We start from the raw sequence: 19,398 nt of genomic DNA, 5'->3' as shown, positions 1-19,398 counted from the left end.
TAAATTTTTTCCATCATACACAAGAATACGCGTGCGTGAGTCAATGCTCGCTCGTATGTGAGGCCTTGTCGAATAGTACTCTTGTAGGGGGCAATCGTGCGTGTTTTGTTTTCGATGTAAACTCGCGGAGATGAACAGGCCTGCGCGTAGTCGGTCAGTCTACCGGTCGCCACTCGAGAACATTTCTGACCCTACGGCCATCAACTCTACGAACTATACTCAACATCAAATAAACCTCACCTTTCGCGACGCCTTTTCCTCTTTAACATATGGATAGCGATTAATCCCAACTTAACAGTTTTATAGCCATAAAAGTTGGCTCAAGCGTAACAGCTACCTATTTTTTGAAGAAGTGACTCTAGATCCTTCTAAAGACACATTTTAGGGGTAAAAACCTTTCCTTTAATAAAATGAAGTTTAGAACTAGGTTTTTAAATGGTGCCAATATTGGTGGGAAGTGGGGATGCATACATTTGAAATTGCTTGTCGCGGGAGGTGCGATTTATTTGATGTCGAGTGTATGTGCCCCGGCCACTGCCACTTATGTTTATCAATTCTGCGGGCTATGTCATTCGGGTTTATTAATTTGATCACGCAGGCTAACTCCGTGATTTTAAACCTTATAAAATACTTTGTATACCTAAATTTTGTTATTGTATTATTTTTACAGCAAAGTCCGCCTCACAAAGAGATTCGACGTCAGCTTTAACATCGCGGTGTCTCCTCAGACACCGAGTACCACAGCCACAAACAGCACCGTACAAAGCGCCTCCACCACTCCTAAGCGGCACCAGTCGTTTCAGCACACTGGCGCCCCCAAGCGGCCGGTGGTGCCTAGCCTTAGCCTGGACCGCCGTTGTATCAAGCCACTTAATCTACGCGGACTTTGTAACAGCCCTGGCGCCACTATGCCTCTGCTAGCGGTAGTAGATGACAAGAGCAATATACAGGTAAGATTGATCTCTATAGGCATATGCATAAGACGCAAAATGCTACGTCTTCCAACTCCAAGAGGCACCAGTAGGTCTAGAACACTGGTGGCCGGTGGAGCCTAGCCTTAGCCTAGACCGCCGTTGCATCAAGCCACTCAACCTGCGCGGGCTTTGTAATAGCCCTGGCGCCACTATGCCTCTGCTAGCTGTCGTCAATTACAAGAGTAACATGCAAGTAAGATTGATCTCTACACGCATGTGCATAAGGCGCAAAATGCTACGTCCACCACTCTCATAAGGCACCAGTTAGTCGTTCCAGGACTAGTGGTGCCTAGCCTTAGATTAGAACGGCGCGCGATCAAAATCAATTTTTTTTCAAAGTCTGGTCCGTGAGCACGTAGAATTTTGTCCAATGACCCCAAGCTACCCATCCTTATCGCTCGCGCGTAATTATGTTGCTATCGCGCTCGCACACTCACCTGAAAACAAACACGTGGCAAAATTCGACGTGCTCACGGACCGGGCTTTATACAGTTTAGATTAGACCAATATTATGGCACTTATGAACGTCAAACATTTTTGTTTGACGTTCATAAGTGCCATAATATTAAATAGGGTAGCCCTTAAGGGGCAATTCACATGTTTAATTATCTTTTGGGCCCTATCAGCGCTTTGAGATAAACATAGCAAGTGCTGAGAAGAAACGCCGATCAAGCCACTTTAACTTATGCTAAAATTTATCTTTCTTTGTTTCCAGGTAATGCGCGGCAGAAAGGTGCTCACAGAAATAATAACTCAACCAGAAGAAGAAATCACCACGATCAAGATCTCCCCTTGCAATCTCTATGTCATATATGGCCTCCGATCTGGTATCGTGAAGAAATACGCCCTTAGATCTAAAGAGACCGAAGACATAATGAATATGTACAGTTCAGTGCAATATTTGAACTTCGTCAACCCGCAATTATTGATAGTCGGCAGCAAAAACTCCCTGATGGCATACAGGTTGACCAATGACGGTGATTGGCAAACTGAGATGATGCAGTGTGAAAAAGTGCATCTTGGATCGCAGGAGATACTTAATGATATACAGGGTAAGTAGTAAAATTCCCTCGAATATTGTCTGTCTAATACTTAGGCTGGGTTGCACCATCTTACTTTAACTTTGACAAACGTCAAAAATCTGTCAAACTCCATAAAATAACATCGGTTATCGTAATAGTTACGGTCAAAGTTAGGTGGTACAACTCAACCTTAGAGGTATTTAAAGTTTAAAGCTATCATTTCAATATATTCAATACAGGACTAACTATGAATACATTTTGTATTCCTAATGACAAAATTGCATAAAATACATAGTCCAACAAGAAGTAAAGTAAAAAGTAAAAAATGTTTTATTTGACAAACAGAGCGCCATCACATTTACATAAATTACAAAAAGAAGAAACATTGTGCCCTGCTGTCAAATAGGGGCCCGCTCAGCATTAATCGGGGCATGCCTCGACACCGATTTTCAGCGGGTCCCTTGACGTTACTGCGCCCTACCGCTGAAGGAGAAGCACTCCGTAAAGTACCTGTCCGTCGGCGGGAACACGCAATAGAAGACATAAATATCTGCTCTAATTCATAAAACCTTTCAGGTATAAAGAAAAAAAGCAGCCAAGCGGACAACCTGTCCAGTTCGGGCAGCGAATCAAGCCAGACTTCTCGAAGCCGAGGGTATTTCAACCACGACGGCAAAAGTCGCCTACGTGGAGTCTGCGGCTTAGTAGACTGTTTCTACATACGGGACGTGGGTTTCATTACTGTGGAAAGCAACGCCTTGGTCAAGCTTTGGAGTCAGGAGGCAAACAAAATGGTCTGCATATTGAATCCGAGGCAGAGTGACGCTCATGTGACGTGTGCTGCGTATAAGAAGAATGTGCTGGCTATATGCGACGATTTTAAGACTGGTTTTACGGTAAGTGATATTGTTTTAAGTTTTAACTGAGACTTCATTCGTGGTTTTAGAAAGTATTGATCGATCATTTGATATTATTCATTACCGCAGTCAGAATTCAATGTATCAATTTTTGATTACCCATTAAACTTATATGCTCCTAAAGACAAAAGATTCTTCTTCCTTCTTAACAAAATTCAGCACCACGTTCACATCTGTATTATTTGAATTTTTATACACTATATTATTTTAGTTTTTAATCTTGATTTATTTTAGACATTCGAGTTAAAAGTAGGCGACCAAATTGAACTCAACCAAATTCAAGACTACAGACTGAACAATCGAATCACCTCGTGTGATTTATCAGAGGATGGGTTTATACTGGCGATGGGTTTGGATTCTGGAGATGTTGTGGTAAGTAAGCACACGAAATAATATGAACCATTTGGTTTAAACATTACGTCAAGTTTTTTTCATTCATAATGGTTAAGACCTTTACGGATATTGTCTCCACATTGGCGATCCTAGTGTAATTTTAGATTTTTCTGTATAAACTTCAAACGGAATAAATACATATTATTTAAATTAGTAACACAAGATCCTGAGATTTAGCCTGGTCTTATCAACTGTTTATTCCAAGCGTACTAAGGGCTGATTTTTCAATCGTCGGATAACTTTTATCTGAAGAATAAGTTTTGCACATTAAGGCCCAGAACAGACGGTGAAACGCAACTGCAACGAAACTACAACTGCTAGTTACTTTTGAGTTGCATCTAAGTTTCTGCCATAGCGTCCGTTGAGAGACCACACATGACGCGACCAGACCAGTTTGAAACTTTCAGTTTCATTCATCAGAATCATCAGAACAGAAAGTTGCAATTTCGTTGCAGTTGCGTTTCACCGTCTGTTCTAGGCCTAACAGTTTCAGTATGGGCATTATGTCAAAATAACAAGTTTAGTAGTAGTTAGTTTTTCTTCAGTTAAAAGTTATCCGACGATTGAAAAATCAGTCCTTAATTGTATAGCATTTGCTCAGTATAAGCTGTGACTAATTACCACATTAACTTTTCAGGTATGGAACGTCCCGGGCAAACGTCAGCTGCGTTTACTAAAACACCACAAGACCCCGGTCCACTGTTGTTCCTTCTCGCCCGTGCCCGACCGCCTCTACCGTAGTGCCAACTGCCAGTCACCCGCTACACCCCTGTCTCCCCCCGATGTAACAGATGAAGATAACACACCACTGGTTCTTGTTACTATGGCCTCGGAGATCGTGTGGTGGAACGTCACTTATATCATGAAGATGCGGGCTAACAAGAGTTACTGGAGGTTTGTATTCCATCGAGTATGTCCACCCCTGTCTCCCCCCAATGTAACAGATGAAGACAACACCCCACTGGTGCTTGTTACTATGGCCTCGGAGATCGTGTGGTGGAACGTCACTTATATCATGAAGATGCGGGCTAAGAAGAGTTACTGGAGGTTTGTATTCCATTGAGTTAAGGTCCGCCCCTGTCTCCCCCCGATGTAACAGATGAAGACAATACCCCACTGGTGCTTGTTACTATGGCCTCGGAGATCGTGTGGTGGAACGTCACTTATATCATGAAGATGCGGGCTAACAAGAGTTACTGGAGGTTAGTGTTGACTTATACCATTAGTTAAGCTTCGTCCCTGTCTCCCCCCGATGTAACAAATGAAGACAACACTCCACTGGTGCTTGTTACTATGGCCTCAGAGATCGTGTGGTGGAACGTCACTTATATCATGAAGATGCGGGCTAACAAGAGTTACTGGAGGTTTGTATTCCATTGAGTTAAGGTCCGCCCCTGTCTCCCCCCAATGTAACAGATGAAGACAATAGAGTGCATTACCGCAGCAAAATTTTTATAAATGTTGTGCTTTAGAGAGTCGAGAGTATAGCAGATAATCAGTCCATCGTGAGCAGAAATTTGTCCACTAATAGCAAAATTCGTTCAAATTATAGTTTTAAAGTTATTAGGAAAAAACAGATTTTGCTGGGGTAATGTTTGAAACATTACCCCAGCAAAATTTTTTTTTGAAAGTCGTTCTATCCCGGAACCAAATACATGGATAGATAGCTTTTGTTGCGTAGTAATTTGTCCACGAATAGCAAAATTTGTTCGCGTTACGGTTCTCAAGTTATTCAGAATTTTGCTGGGGTAATGTTTTGTGATGTCCCAGATCTCGTAAATGGCTCAACGCAGAAGTTTCAAAAAAATACCAATGATAGACCTTGATATGTCCAAATTAGTTCAAGCATTAGTCATTGATTTGAATAATAAACACCAGTGTAATTAAATGATTTCGAAAATCAGAGAAAANGACACGTTGTATATGTATAGTCCAATTTGAAAGCTATTATCAAAAGAGACACTGGTCCTGCAATTCACTTAGAATAACTTGATACTCAATTAATATCGAAGTCTGTCTTATTCAGGCAGTTGACTTTGCGAAGGTTTACAAAATGTAATTCTTAAAAACTCTTATACAAACAATACCACAGCAAACCTACAATATCAGATGTTGATAGAATGCAGTGCGTAATCTCCCTAATATAATATTTACTATCTATACTCAAATATTCCCCATTATTTTCCAGAAAACGAAGAACTATACAACAACAACTGTCCAAGCAACTGCACGATACAGCCCAAGCTGGGTTTATTCCTGAACTGCCGCTGGGCCAACCATCACGAGGTGTTAATCGCGCACACAGCCAAGATGATTGTGCTTTACAACGTCGATGGGACGGTGCTAAAGGTGTTCGACAATTTTGACAGGTGAGTCTTTATCGACAGTTATTTAATTTTATAGCACATAAATTGTTGATGCTAAATAATTATTTTTTCAACGTGTGTGAACGTTAAATTGTGAACGTCGTCAATCTATCTATATAAATAAAAATGAATTGATGTTCGTTAGTCTGATTAAAACTCGTGAACTGCTGGGCCGATTAAGCTGATTTTGGTTTTAAAATGTTTGTCGTAGTCCAGGGTAGGTCTAAACGGTGAGCAAATACTGTAATTGTTTTTCTGTGACAGACAAAATTCCACACGGGCGAAGCCGCGGGCGGAAAGCTAGTTTATAATATAACGAGTGAGATTGTAAACTAACAGTGGGTTAGGTTATATTGTAATCTAACTACGTCAGATTATAATCTGACAATTATTATTTATATTCACAGGGACCAAGAGATACTATGCTGCGCTCCATGCAACTACGACAACTACTTGATCGCGGCTGTGGTCAGCAACGGCGCCAACTATCTGTTCGTCATCGACCAGACGAGCAAAGACAAGATCATGACCATAAAGGAAACTGGGCCGGTGCTCAACATCTTAGTTGTTCCAAGTTAGTCATTAAATCTAATGGCGCAAGTACACTATGAACTATGACCGAGACGAAGCGCTAGAACATCGATCGAAGTATGGGCGACACACGGGTGTGCGAAGAAGAAAGTAACTGAGATGGTGTTCACACTATTACGTCTCGGCCAATTTCCGGCATAGTATACTTGCGCCATGATTGTCAATTAGCATGAAGAAATGTAATATGAAACGACAGCTTTATCACTTACAGTTTTTTGAAGTTTAATTCAAGACTCAAAATATGGCATGACCAAGCAATCATGTATTTACTAAATTAGTTATTGGCCCCAAACTAAAACCTTATTTCTTACAGGTCACCACAAAACAATCAAAATCATCACCCTAAAAGCGAAAGAAATAACGCAACACCTGTATCAAATAAATTACCAAAGCAATACGTGCATGTGCAACAAAATTATTGAGGCCAAAGACGTGAAGGACAATCTTTTATTCCTGACCATAGTTGTTAATAAGATTGGCACTTTGCTGTTCGCTTCGACAGATGATAGCCGGGTCATCTGTATAGACTTGAAGACCAACTCACGCATATTTGACTTGGAAAATCGGAGGGGGTAAGAATGTTATTGATACTTTTAAAACAGACGACAGCACATCAAACTAAACACGGTGTCTTATGTGGTTGTAACAGGGGCGATATTGCAACAAAAATGTAAGTCTGATGTGCTGGCGTCCGTATAACAAGAGAGGTAAAGACAACCTGTGTGGTTGAATGTGAGTGAAATTCAAAAATTCTGCAACTAGGATCAAAAATCTCAAACTGGGCGGTTTCAAGGTGAGAGTGAATAGGCACTTACAGGGCAGATATGTACCATCCTAGACTGCATCTCACTTTGTTTGTTCCGGCGTTTCTTCTCAGCACTTGCCATATGTTTGTCTCGAAGCGCTGGTAGGGCCCAAAAGATAAGGAGACATGTAAAGTTATATTGACGTTCACTATTGACGTTCATAAGTGCCAATTGTGGTCTAAACTGAATAAATAATTAAAAAAAAAAAACCAGGTGCGATTGCGGTCAAATACCACCTGCCTTGTCTAGCATAAAAAAAACTAATTTCCTTTCTTTTTCCATCCAAGTGATAACGTATGCTCGCATCGACGTCAACTGCGCCAATAGGTCTTCAATATTATAACCATCATCATCAACAGCCCTTTACAGTCCACTATTAAACTATGATGAGCCTCCTCCACTATAATGGAGGGTTTTGCCATAATCCCCACGCTTAGCAGGCGGGTTGGAGATCGCAGTATAAAAGATTGATGTTTTTCAGAGAGTGCTGCTGCCCGTTCTCTGTTTGATGTGTAGTCCCTAAATCGCCTCTTACGATACCCGCGGGATATTATAATAAAACATTTTAATCTCTTTTAGAAATGTAGTATCAATGGATGTCAGCGAAATAGCCGTTTGGAACGACTTTGAGCCGGGCTCAGACGTACTGCTTACCGGGACCGGCACTATCGAAAACTCCGCCAAAGTGTGGAACCTGGAACCGACTTATGTATTGCAGCAGACCCAGAAGAACGGGTAAGTTCATTTTATTGTTAATTTCAGATAAAAAATACACACTTGCTCGTAGGTTCGCTACAGCCAAATAACTTCCACTGCTGGACAAAGGCCTTCCCCNAGACATTATTTTGAAAAAAAAAACGCATGGTGGAAGGACGATGGAGACTGATTAGAAAGTTAATATTTAAAAATCTTTTGCACGAATTACAATATTCCACATAACTGTACAAAACATTGACAGCTAAGCTACTAATTTGCGAAGTATACCTGTATGTATGGAGTGATCGCTTTTCTGTAACCTTTATAATTTGGTTGGCTTATAGAAGAATTCCTGATATTTTTTGCAGTTCAATAACTTTCTTTTAAGTCGTAATATAAAGCTGAAATTAACAGGATAGCTTATTCAAAGAACATTTTAATTTGTCCGTTGTATTCCATGTTCCCTTGTTATAAGGGAATTGCGTATTCGGCCACGAAAGTAAGACTGTTAAAATAAATTGAAATTTCTTGAAATCTCTCTTTTGAGCAAAGCCACATCATTTATATTTACTGTGGTTATAAAGGTGTACCAAGGGTACATGCTACACCTTTTTATTCGATTGTAAGAGTACTGGTTTACTCACAAATCCGTTTTATCTGATTTTCGAAATCATTTAATTACACTGGTGTTTATCATTCAAATCAATGACTAATGCTTGAACTAATTTGGACATATCAAGGTCTATCATTGGTATTTTTTTCAAACTTCTGCGTTGAGCCATTTACGAGATCTGGGACATCACAAAACATTACCCCAGCAAAATTCTGAATAACTTGAGAACCGTAACACGAACAAATTTTGCTATTCGTGGGCAAATTACTACGCAACAAAAGCTATCTATCCATGTATTTGGTTCCGGGATAGAACGGCTTTAAAAAAAAAATTTGCTGGGGTAATGTTTCAAACATTACCCCAGCAAAATCTGTTTTTTCCTAATAACTTTAAAACTATAATTTGAACGAATTTTGCTATTAGTGGACAAATTTCTGCTCACGATGGACTGATTATCTGCTATACTCTCGACTCTCTAAAGCACAACATTTATAAAAATTTTGCTGCGGTAATGCACTCAAGACAATACCCCACTGGTGATTGTTACTATGGCCTCAGAGATCGTGTGGTGGAACGTCATTTATATCATGAAGATGCGGGCTAACAAGAGTTACTGGAGGTTTGTTACTTTATTCCATTTAGTTAAGGTCCGCCCCTGTCACCTCCTGACACGTTGAATCATGGATGGAAGGCAACCATACCTAATTCACTAATTTTGACAGTCATGTGAGTCAAGATCCCGCTGACATTCAAAAGTAGTCCCATTGAAAAACAGTTCTAAATCCGTATTCACAAGGATCATTTTGATAGAACGATTACTCGACAAGATTTCAACTCAGTGTTTTGTTGTCGTTGAAGTTTTGTTACGTGAATAAGACTACTGGTCCTCATCACTATTGCTTAGCGAAAGTTACGATTGACATTGAGATTCACTTCGCATTAGTTATTTTTCTGATTACCAATCATAAAATATGCTTTTTAGCATAAAATCTGCAATTTCAACACGAAATGCAATAAAGTGTAAATAAGTAAATTACTTTTTCAGGACTGGGCGTAATGTGATGACGCCTTTGGCCAGTCCTATGGAGAGCAAAGTTGACCTGCACGAGGCTATGGAAAACCTCTCCATAGGTTCATCGAACAGTAATTTCTTCTTCGGCAACGGATCATTCCAATCGCAAGATTGCTTTAAACTTCTGTGGAAGGGGAAAAAGTAAGTAGCATATCCTTTGTCTAGTTTAAAAAAAACTTTGATTAGTACGAGATAGTGTGATATTGGGACATATTGTATTTTATCAATATGTTCATTTACTCTAGAATATTATGTAAAATAATTTATTGATGACTTCATCATTTTCATTCATCGGGACCAAGATATAAGACCTGTATTTACCCGACAGAAGTGTAAAACGCTTACCCCCTTACTAATAAAAAGTTACACAGTTGTTGAACACTGTTTTAAAATAACATTTCCATACTACACGTCACTTTAAAACACTGTTCAACGAGCGTGTAAGTTTTATTAGTAAGGGGGTTATATTTTTAATCTATACTAATATTATAAATGCGAAAGTAACTCTGTCTGTCTGTCTTTCACGCCTAAACCAAATCCGATTTTGATGAGATTTGGCATAGAGATAGTTTGAGTCTCGGAAAAGGACATAGGNCCTTCCCCAATAATTTCCACAACGACCGGCATCCCGGTACTTCCCACGACCTTCACCAGGTCGTCGGTCCACATAGTGGGAGGACTACTACCCATCACGTCTTCCGAATCGTGGACTATGTGCCCCACCTACTGCCACTTCAGTTTGGCAATTCTGCGGGCTATGTCATTTCTGATTCGATCCATAGAAAAACTTCGTGTATAGCCCGCTCCATTGCTCTTTGGGTGATAATAAAATACAAGCGGCCGCCCGCGACTTCATAAGCGGGGATCCCGTTTTACCCCCTTTCGTAAAATCCGTTCTTAGTGAGCACCTACGTTTTAAAAGGAACCCCATGCAAAATTTGAGACTCCTAGCAGGCCTGTTCATCTCCGCGAGTTTGCATCGAAAACAAAACACGCGCGACTACCCCTCCTGAGATACCAAATCGACAGGACAATCACGAGCGAGTATTGACGCACGCACGTATTCTTCACCCATTTGCATTGTAAAGACAATAAACCATATGTAAAAACGGTGGTGCAATTAATACTCTACAGTATTTTTTAACTGCCTGAATAATATTAGAAACACAAAATATAATTCATGCTTATTCATGTATTTCCTCCGCCATTTTTCGCAGTTTGGCACCTCACGTCACACATCATTTTACCGAAGGCAGCCCTATGTCTTCGGCGCAGTACCACTGACGTTTGTCAACAAAATGGTGCTCGACTCTTGAGACAAGCTAAATTACACCATATTGTTAACGATATTGAGCATAATTTTTTTTAAATACCTTCGCGAAGAAAATCTTCTGTACGAAGTACTTATTATTATTCTGTGCTCCTAGCACTTGTAGTTTCTGAGATTTCGTGATGAGTGAGTGAGTCAATCAGTCAGTGACTTTTCGCTTTTATAAATATAGATTTGACACTTAACTATTATTATTATATTATTTTACAGCAAAGTCCGCCTCACAAAGAGATTCGACGTAAGCTTCAACATCGCTGTGTCTCCTCAGACACCGAGTACCACAGCCACAAACAGCACCGTTCAAAGCGCCTCCACCACTCCTAAGCGGCACCAGTCGTTTCAGCACACTGGCGCCCCCAAGCGGCCGGTGGTGCCTAGCCTTAGCCTAGACCGCCGTTGTATCAAGCCACTTAATCTACGCGGACTTTGTAACAGCCCTGGCGCCACTATGCCTCTACTAGCTGTCGTCGATGACAAGAGTAACATACAGGTAAGATTGATCTTTACATGCATATACATAAGGCACAAAATACTACGTCCTCCAACCCTAAGAGACACCAGTCGTTTCAGCACACTGGTGCCCCCAAGCGGCCGGTGGTGCCTAGCCTTAGCCTAGACCGCCGCTGCATCAAGCCACTCAACCTGCGCGGGCTTTGTAATAGCCCTGGCGCCACTATGCCTCTGCTAGCTGTGGTCGATGACAAGAGCAACATACAGGTAAGATTGGTCTCTATACGCATGTGCATAAGGCTCAAGATGCTACGTCTACCACTCCCAAGAGGCACCAGTATTTCTGTAGTTCTAGCACACTGACGGCCGGTGGTGCCAAGTCTCAGCTTAGACCGCCATTGTATCAGGCCACTCAACCTGCGCGGGCTTTGTATTAGCCCTGGCGCCACTATGCCTCTGCTAGCGGTAGTCGATGACAAGAGCAATATACAGGTAAGATTGATCTCTACACGCATATGCATAAGGCTCAAGATGCTACGTCTACCACTCCCAAGAGGTACAGTCGTTCAAACTGGGCGCCCCCAAGCGGCCGGTGGTGCCTAGCCTTAGCCTAGACCGCCGCTGCATCAAGCCACTCAACCTGCGCGGGCTTTGTAATAGCCCTGGCGCTACTATGCCTCTGCTAGCGGTAGTCGATGACAAGAGCAACATACAGGTAAGATTGATCTCTACACGCATGTGCATAAGGCTCAAAATGCTACGTCCTTCAACCCCAAGAGACACCAGTCGTTTCAGCACACTGGCGCGCCCAAGCGGCCGGTGGTGCCTAGCCTTAGCCTAGACCGCCGTTGTATCAAACCACTCAACCTACGCGGACTTTGTAACAGCCCTGGCGCCACTATGCCTCTGCTAGCGGTAGTCGATGACAAGAGCAACATACAGGTAAGATTGATCTCTACACGCATGTGCATAATGCTCAAAATGCTACGTCCTCCAACCCCAAAAGACACCAGTCGTCCCAGAACAGTGGTGCCCCCAAGCGGCCGGTGGTGCCTAGCCTTAGCCTAGACCGCCGTTGTATCAAACCACTCAACCTACGCGGACTTTGTAACAGCCCTGGCGCCACTATGCCTCTTCTAGCTGTCGTCGATGACAAGAGCAACATACAGGTAAGATTGATCTCTACACGCATAAGCATAAGGTGCAAAATGCTACGTCTACCACTCCCAAGAGGTACAGTCGTTCAAACTGGCGCCCCCAAGCGGCCGGTGGTGCCTAGCCTTAGCCTAGACTGCCGCTGCATCAAGCCGCTCAACCTACGCGGGCTTTGCAATAGCCCTGGCGCCACTATGCCTCTCCTAGCCGTGGTTGATGATAAAATATTTTAAAGTCTGGTCCGTGAGCACGTAGAATTTTGTCCAATGACCCCAAGCTACCCATCCTTATCGCTCGCGCATAATTATGTTGCTATCGCGCTCGCACGCTCACGTAAAAACAAACACGTGACAAAATTCTACGTGCTCACGGACCGGGCTTTATACAGTTTAGATTAGACCAATATTATGGCACTTATGAACGTCAAACAAAAAGGGTAAATTAAGGGGCAATTTACATGTTTAATTATCTTTTGGGCCCTATCAGCGCTTTGAGATAAACACATAGCAAGTGCTGAGAATAAACGCCGATCAAGCCACTTTAACCTACGCTACAATTTATTTCTCTATCTTTCCAGGTAATGCGCGGCAGAAAGGTGCTCACAGAAATAATAACTCAACCAGAAGAAGAAATCACCACGATCAAGATCTCCCCATGCAACCTCTATGTCATCTACGGCCTCCGATCTGGTATCGTGAAAAAATACGCCCTTAGATCCAAAGAGACTGAAGACATAATGAATATGTACAGTTCAGTGCAATATTTGAACTTCGTCAACCCGCAATTACTGATAGTCGGCAGCAAAAACTCCCTGATGGCATACAGATTGACCAATGACGGTGATTGGCAAACGGAGATGATGCAGTGTGAAAAGGTGCATCTTGGATCGCAGGAGATACTTAATGATATACAGGGTAAGTGGAAAAATTAATACTCGTTGTTTATTATTATTATTTATTTAAAACAAGTTACATAGTATTTCCAAATATTAATGATGACCATTGACGATGTCACAAAAACCAGGTTTGCTTTTACCGTGCACTGCTGATTCGACATCAGACTCAATCATTCAGAGCATAAAGTTAAATATTTTACTGCGCGCAAGCGCGAGTACCACTCCGGCCGTTTATTTGACAATATTCGAAGAGTTATCGAAAAATACTTAGTCGACATTAGTTCAACTTCAATGTGACTAAAGTATTTTAGCAGCATTTAAAGCTATCATTTCAAAATACAGGACTATGAATCCCTTGAAAAATTCCTAATGACAAAATCGCATAATACATAGTCCAACAAGACATAAATGTCTGCTCTAATTCATAAAACGTTACAGGTATAAAGAAAAAAAGCAGCCAAGCGGACAACCTGTCCAGTTCGGGCAGCGAATCAAGCCAGACTTCTCGAAGCCGAGGGTATTTCAACCACGACGGCAAAAGTCGCCTTCGCGGTGTCTGCGGCTTAGTAGACTGTTTCTACATACGGGACGTGGGTTTCATTACTGTTGAAAGCAACGCACTGGTGAAACTGTGGAGTCAAGAGGCAAACAAAATGGTCTGCATATTGAACCCGAGGCAGAGTGACGCTCATGTAACTTGTGCCGCGTATAAGAAGAATGTGCTGGCTATATGCGACGATTTTAAGACTGGTTTTACGGTAAGTGATATTGTTTTAAGTTTTTACTGCGACTTTACTCATGTGGGAAGTGGGATAATCATATTATGGTATACTAGCTGTGCCCGCGACTTCGTACGCGTGAAAACCCGTTTTCGCAACATTTTTCATTATTTCTCTGCTCCTATTGATCGTAGCGTGATGTTGTATAGCCTATAGCCTTCCTCGATAAATGGGCTATCTAACACTGAAGGAATTTTTCAAATCGGACCAGTGGTTCCGGAGATTAGCGCGTTCAAGTAAACAAACAAACTCTTCAGCTTTATAATATTAGTATAGATTACAGAAAGTATTTATCAAAAATTTAAACATTCAATTCACTTTACAGCAGTCAGAATTGAATGTTACATTTTTTTAGTTATAAACATACTTCCCCCGAAAGATAAAAGGGTAGCCTAGTTCTTCCTTCTTAATAAAAAATTCAACGCCATTTTTACGTCTAAATATTTGTAATCATATTACTTATTATACACGAGTTTATTCTTTTATTTATTATGTTGATTTTATTTATTTTAGACATTCGAGTTAAAAGTAGGCGACCAAGTTGAACTCAACCAAATTCAAGACTACAGACTGAACAATCGAATCACCTCGTGTGATTTATCAGAGGATGGGTTTATACTGGCGATGGGTTTGGATTCTGGAGATGTTGTGGTAAGTAAGCACACGAAATAATAATTATGAACCATTTGGTTTAAACATTACGTCAAGTTTTTTTCATTTTATAATGGTTAAGACATTTACGAATATTGTCTCCACATTGGCGGTCCTTATATTTTTCTGTATAAACTTAAAACTGAATAAAAACATGTTATTTCGATTAGTAACACAAGAACCTGAGATTTAGCCTGAGGTGGAATTGTGTAAAGCAATCGTAATCATATGACAGTTCATAACGTACGATAAAGTCAGTTAAACAAAGCGTTTGACAGAATAATCGTACGTTATGAACTGTCAAATGATAACGATTGCTTTACACAATTCCACATCTGGTCTAATTAACTGGATGACTATTTGCTCAGTATACGCTGTGACGTTACTAATTACCACATTAACTTTTCAGGTATGGAACGTCCCGGGCAAACGTCAGCTGCGTTTACTAAAACACCACAAGACCCCGGTCCACTGTTGTTCCTTCTCGCCCGTGCCCGACCGCCTCTACCGTAGTGCCAACTGCCAGTCACCCGCTACACCCCTGTCTCCCCCCGATGTAACAGATGAAGACAACACCCCACTAGTTCTTGTTACTATGGCCTCGGAGATCGTGTGGTGGAACGTCACTTATATCATGAAGATGCGGGCTAACAAGAGTTACTGGAGGTTAGTGTTAACTTACACCATTAGCTAAGCTTCGCCCCTGTCTCCCCCCGATGTAACAGATGAAGACAACACCCCACTGGTGCTTGTTACTATGGCCTCAGAGATCGTCTGGTGGAACGTCACTTATATCATGAAGATGCGGGCTAACAAAAGTTACTGGAGGTTAGTGTTAACTTACACCATTAGCTAAGCTTCGCCCCTGTCTCCCCCCGATGTAACAGATGAAGACAACACCCCACTGGTGCTTGTTACTATGGCCTCGGAGATCGTGTGGTGGAACGTCACTTATATCATGAAGATGCGGGCTAACAAGAGTTACTGGAGGTTTGTTACTTATGTCGTTGGTCCAACCATTTACAGACGAGTATTTAGTATGAATCAACATATTTTCGGGTCTTCTAATTCCGATAAAGCCAAAGCCAATCGCTTGAGCTTAAAACTTTATCGATTTTTTTTTTAAATTAACATAATTATGATTCACTTCTCCTAGATAATTTGATTGCAAAATTATTTTTGTCATAAAATCTGCCATTTCACCGCCCTTGATGCAATAAAGTGTAAATAATAAGCAAAACCTATAATTCATTTGTCTACTTTTCACAGGACTGGACGTAATGTGATGACGCCTTTGGCCAGTCCTATGGAGAGCAAAGTTGACCTGCACGAGGCTATGGAAAACCTCTCTATAGGTTCATCGAACAGTAATTTCTTCTTCGGCAACGGATCATTCCAATCGCAAGATTGCTTTAAACTTCTGTGGAAGGGGAAAAAGTAAGTAGCATATCCTTTGTCTAGTTTAAAAAAAACTTTGATTAGTACGAGATAGTGTGATATTGGGACATATTGTATTTTATCAATATGTTCATTTACTCTAGAATATTACGTAAAATAATTGACTTCATCATTTTCATTCATTGTCAATCACATGCAAAATAGGGCCTTTTCGGGACTAAGATATAAGACCTGTATTTACCCGACAGAAGTGTAAAACGCTTATATTTTTAATCTATACTAATATTATAAATGCGAAAGTAACTCTGTCTGTCTGTCTTTCACGCCTAAACCAAATCCGATTTTGATGAGATTTGGCATAGAGATAGTTTGAGTCTCGGAAAAGGACATAGGATAGTTTTCATCCCGGTTTCTGAAACCGTATTTTTATTCTCATTTCCCGAATTCCAGATACAAGGAGGGTTCAAAGAAGAAGGAAATACTAGCGTGCATCAAACTAACAGGAATGAGCGCAAAGAAGATCTGCCACGACGAGAAGTTTTCTTGCTTCGTGACCGTCGACAATTCAGGCCGAGTCCACGTCATGAACGCCATACAAGACACGTAACGCTATCCTAATCGCAACACATACTGCCAAACGCATTTATTTTTATATACAGTCTACGCTCTAGACGCTAAACTTGGATTTTAAATCCAAGGCAATACAGCTGAATGTTGCTAGAAAAACGTTGGCTGATAAACTTACACCAAATGTCACTTTGACGTTTCATAGTGACAATGTTGCTGCTAAAAGTAATAAATCGACAAGTCAATACAAGTACTCTAATCGCACCGTTGCTAATTGTGACTAATAAATTCTACTTAAAATATTTAATGCAATATCAGTATTCACAATTTGAATCGTTACAAATGAAATCAATTTAACACTGATAATGAAATAGTCTGATCAACGTTGTCTTCCTACAACACTCCCATTTTTTAGCATGGCAAGAAATCTGTATTGATATTAATAAGAGTATTGATATTGAAAACCGATCACTCTTGTGATAAAGCCAAGATACTGTCAATTAACTATAGGCCAACACAAATAAGATTCTCAGATCCCCATGCTCTCTTCGAATTATTTTTATACCTATATAGGGAAGAGTATTTAGTGTGTGATATTCGTGCAATGGTTGTTACATTATTCGTGTAACATGACCGACTAGCATTTAAATCAAGCGCATAAGCAATAGAAACGTTAGATTAATTTCGTATACGTAAAATAAAATGCTCCCTGGCTATTTCTAGTAAAATGTAAACAAATATTCTTGAGATTTTTAGTGCATATTAGTCCAATGATTTCTATTAATTCAATTATTTTAATTTTGATGATGGTAGGTGTATTTAATATTTGGGGGTGGGCATTTCTTATTTTAGACAATTTACTTACAACCAGAATGCATAATTTGGTTAACTATATTATTGCTTATACTAATCTCTAACATTACTTAGCACAATCATAATGAAAAGTTTTGTAAAAAAGCAAAAATTTAGAATTCATGCTGATTACTGATAACATACAAGTCAGTTTATACTAAATCTAATTGAAAGTAACCTTTGCATACGGTTAATAGCGCTTGCCTTTTTATAATTCAATACGAATGTGCTCAAAATTAAATAATATCTTTAGATTATTAAACTGAGCTCCTAATTTGCTTATAACAACGATTAAATATTGCTCATTTTATCATGGTGATATAGGTGTCTATAATTAATTATTATATGAAAGTGCTTATCAAAATTAGTGAAAAAGTCGGCGTAAATGATATGGCGGGTTAACGGATTTTGTGAATGTGGGCTGGCTCAACCACAACGTAAAAGCACCACAACCTTGCACTATTCTATATTTTAAAAAGATCCGTATGCCATACTACGTCGCACTAAATTAGATGAATAAAAAAGTTACTTTAATAAAATAATGTCCGAAAAGGACAATAAGTAATAAAACGCACAACTATGTGTCTTCATCATAAATGTAAGTAGATCTAAATAACAGAAAGAATCCCGTAATGTAGTAAATTGTACAACCTTATTGAAATTAATTTTATTTTGGCAGAGATAATGTTTATCCCACCAATCTCGTAGATGTCGCAACACGTGTCACAAAATATGATTTTTAATTTATTCTTATCTAAATGGGGTATATTTACGATAGTCATAATTCAGGTACCTTACACCACCAAACTGTCTCAAACTTTGTTACCACTATTTGAAAACAAACTCATTATGTGCATGAATGAGCATTTACCCAATACACAGTAGGGGTATACATTTCTACTAACCCATTATGGTTTGACGACATAATCCGTTGATTGGTGGTACTAATTATCCAGTTTATAAAATCGATACATATACTCTATTGAAATAAACTCGAAACTATCGAACTATAAATCATACGGCGTATGACTCAAACTCATAATTTTCTCGCCGTTTGTGCCATCTCAGTGGTTCGCGTTAGTATAGCTATCTAATGTGATGTAGTCTATATGAGATCTCTGTGTAAATAATAGTAATCTAAGTAACTGTTAAGTAATGTAATGGTGCTATGTTTAATGGAACGAAAACTGTTCACGATGTAGGCATAATGTTTGCGCCATATCATTTTAATGTTGTATGAATTGATTCATTTTCCTTACTTGTTGATTATTATGTTGTAATTCATTAATTTTAATCTATAATCCTTTAACATTTTAAATTCATTCGTTTTAGTGCTTTTACGAGCTGCTTATTCTAATCGGAAAATGTTTTAAAAACTTCATACAATAAATATTGCAATTCATAAAAATCTTCCGCCTAACTACTGTCAATGCATAACTATAATAAATATTTTGTACTTAGTTTCTGGAAAATAGATTTTGTAAATCTCAATCAGATCAGTATCATATAGTGAAGTCTTTGTGTACTGACATATCCAAAATATTTTTATAAGACTAACCCCATTTTTTTAACATGAATTGAATTTTATTTTTTGTCTCATTTTATCGCATTGAAATTAGTATTGTTTTAAGTTTTCGTGAATAATGGGGTGAAAGATTGTGTTAAAAATGTGCTCAATTCAGCATTTCTTTTCTGTTCCTAGTTTTAATTAATTTAGAACAATGTTATACGAACAATATTATTTTTAATTCCAATCATGATTATTTTACATAGTAAATTATAATAGGACGTAATAATGAATAAATATATTAAAATCAACATTCTGATATGCCATAGCAAAGTGTATTATGTTCAGTGATTTTAAATGTTGT

At 39.6% G+C, this 19,398-nt stretch overlaps 2 protein-coding genes across 2 annotated transcripts; both read left to right on the top strand.

Moving 5' to 3' along the window:
- Nucleotides 1-670: 670 nt before the first annotated feature.
- On the top strand, nt 671-2,034 carry LOC114358432 (uncharacterized; the record flags this gene model as incomplete). Its single annotated transcript, XM_028312404.1, has 2 exons — nt 671-950; nt 1,690-2,034. Coding segments are annotated over 2 exons (625 nt in total), but the record flags the coding sequence as incomplete, so codon positions are not given.
- Nucleotides 2,035-2,787: 753 nt separating this feature from the next.
- LOC114358431 (uncharacterized) lies at nt 2,788-19,072 on the top strand. Its single transcript, XM_028312403.1, has 15 exons — nt 2,788-2,892; nt 3,148-3,285; nt 3,944-4,343; nt 5,495-5,675; nt 6,080-6,246; nt 6,577-6,835; nt 7,649-7,804; nt 10,991-11,107; nt 12,010-12,172; nt 12,963-13,299; nt 13,719-14,038; nt 14,573-14,710; nt 15,120-15,376; nt 15,980-16,147; nt 16,559-19,072. Exons 1-15 carry the CDS (start codon nt 2,788-2,790, stop codon nt 16,713-16,715), a joined length of 3,063 nt encoding a protein of 1,020 aa, XP_028168204.1. The 3' UTR covers nt 16,716-19,072.
- Nucleotides 19,073-19,398: the final 326 nt, after the last annotated feature.

The sequence above is a fragment of the Ostrinia furnacalis genome, unplaced genomic scaffold (assembly GCF_004193835.3).
Source record: "Ostrinia furnacalis isolate ACB-3 unplaced genomic scaffold, ASM419383v2 OfSCF3926, whole genome shotgun sequence".
Lineage (NCBI taxonomy): Eukaryota > Metazoa > Arthropoda > Insecta > Lepidoptera > Crambidae > Ostrinia > Ostrinia furnacalis.
This window is presented reverse-complemented; position numbering and strand designations above follow the sequence as displayed.

Excerpts from the sequence above, each read along its gene's own strand:
- LOC114358431 (XM_028312403.1), top strand. The coding sequence starts at position 2,788 with ATGGTCTGCATATTGAATCCGAGGCAGAGTGACGCTCATGTGACGTGT. Across the intron at positions 3,286-3,943 it reads TGGATTCTGGAGATGTTGTG|GTATGGAACGTCCCGGGCAA; the intron begins GTAAGTAAGCAC and ends TTAACTTTTCAG. Across the intron at positions 15,377-15,979 it reads GCTAACAAGAGTTACTGGAG|GACTGGACGTAATGTGATGA; the intron begins GTTAGTGTTAAC and ends TACTTTTCACAG.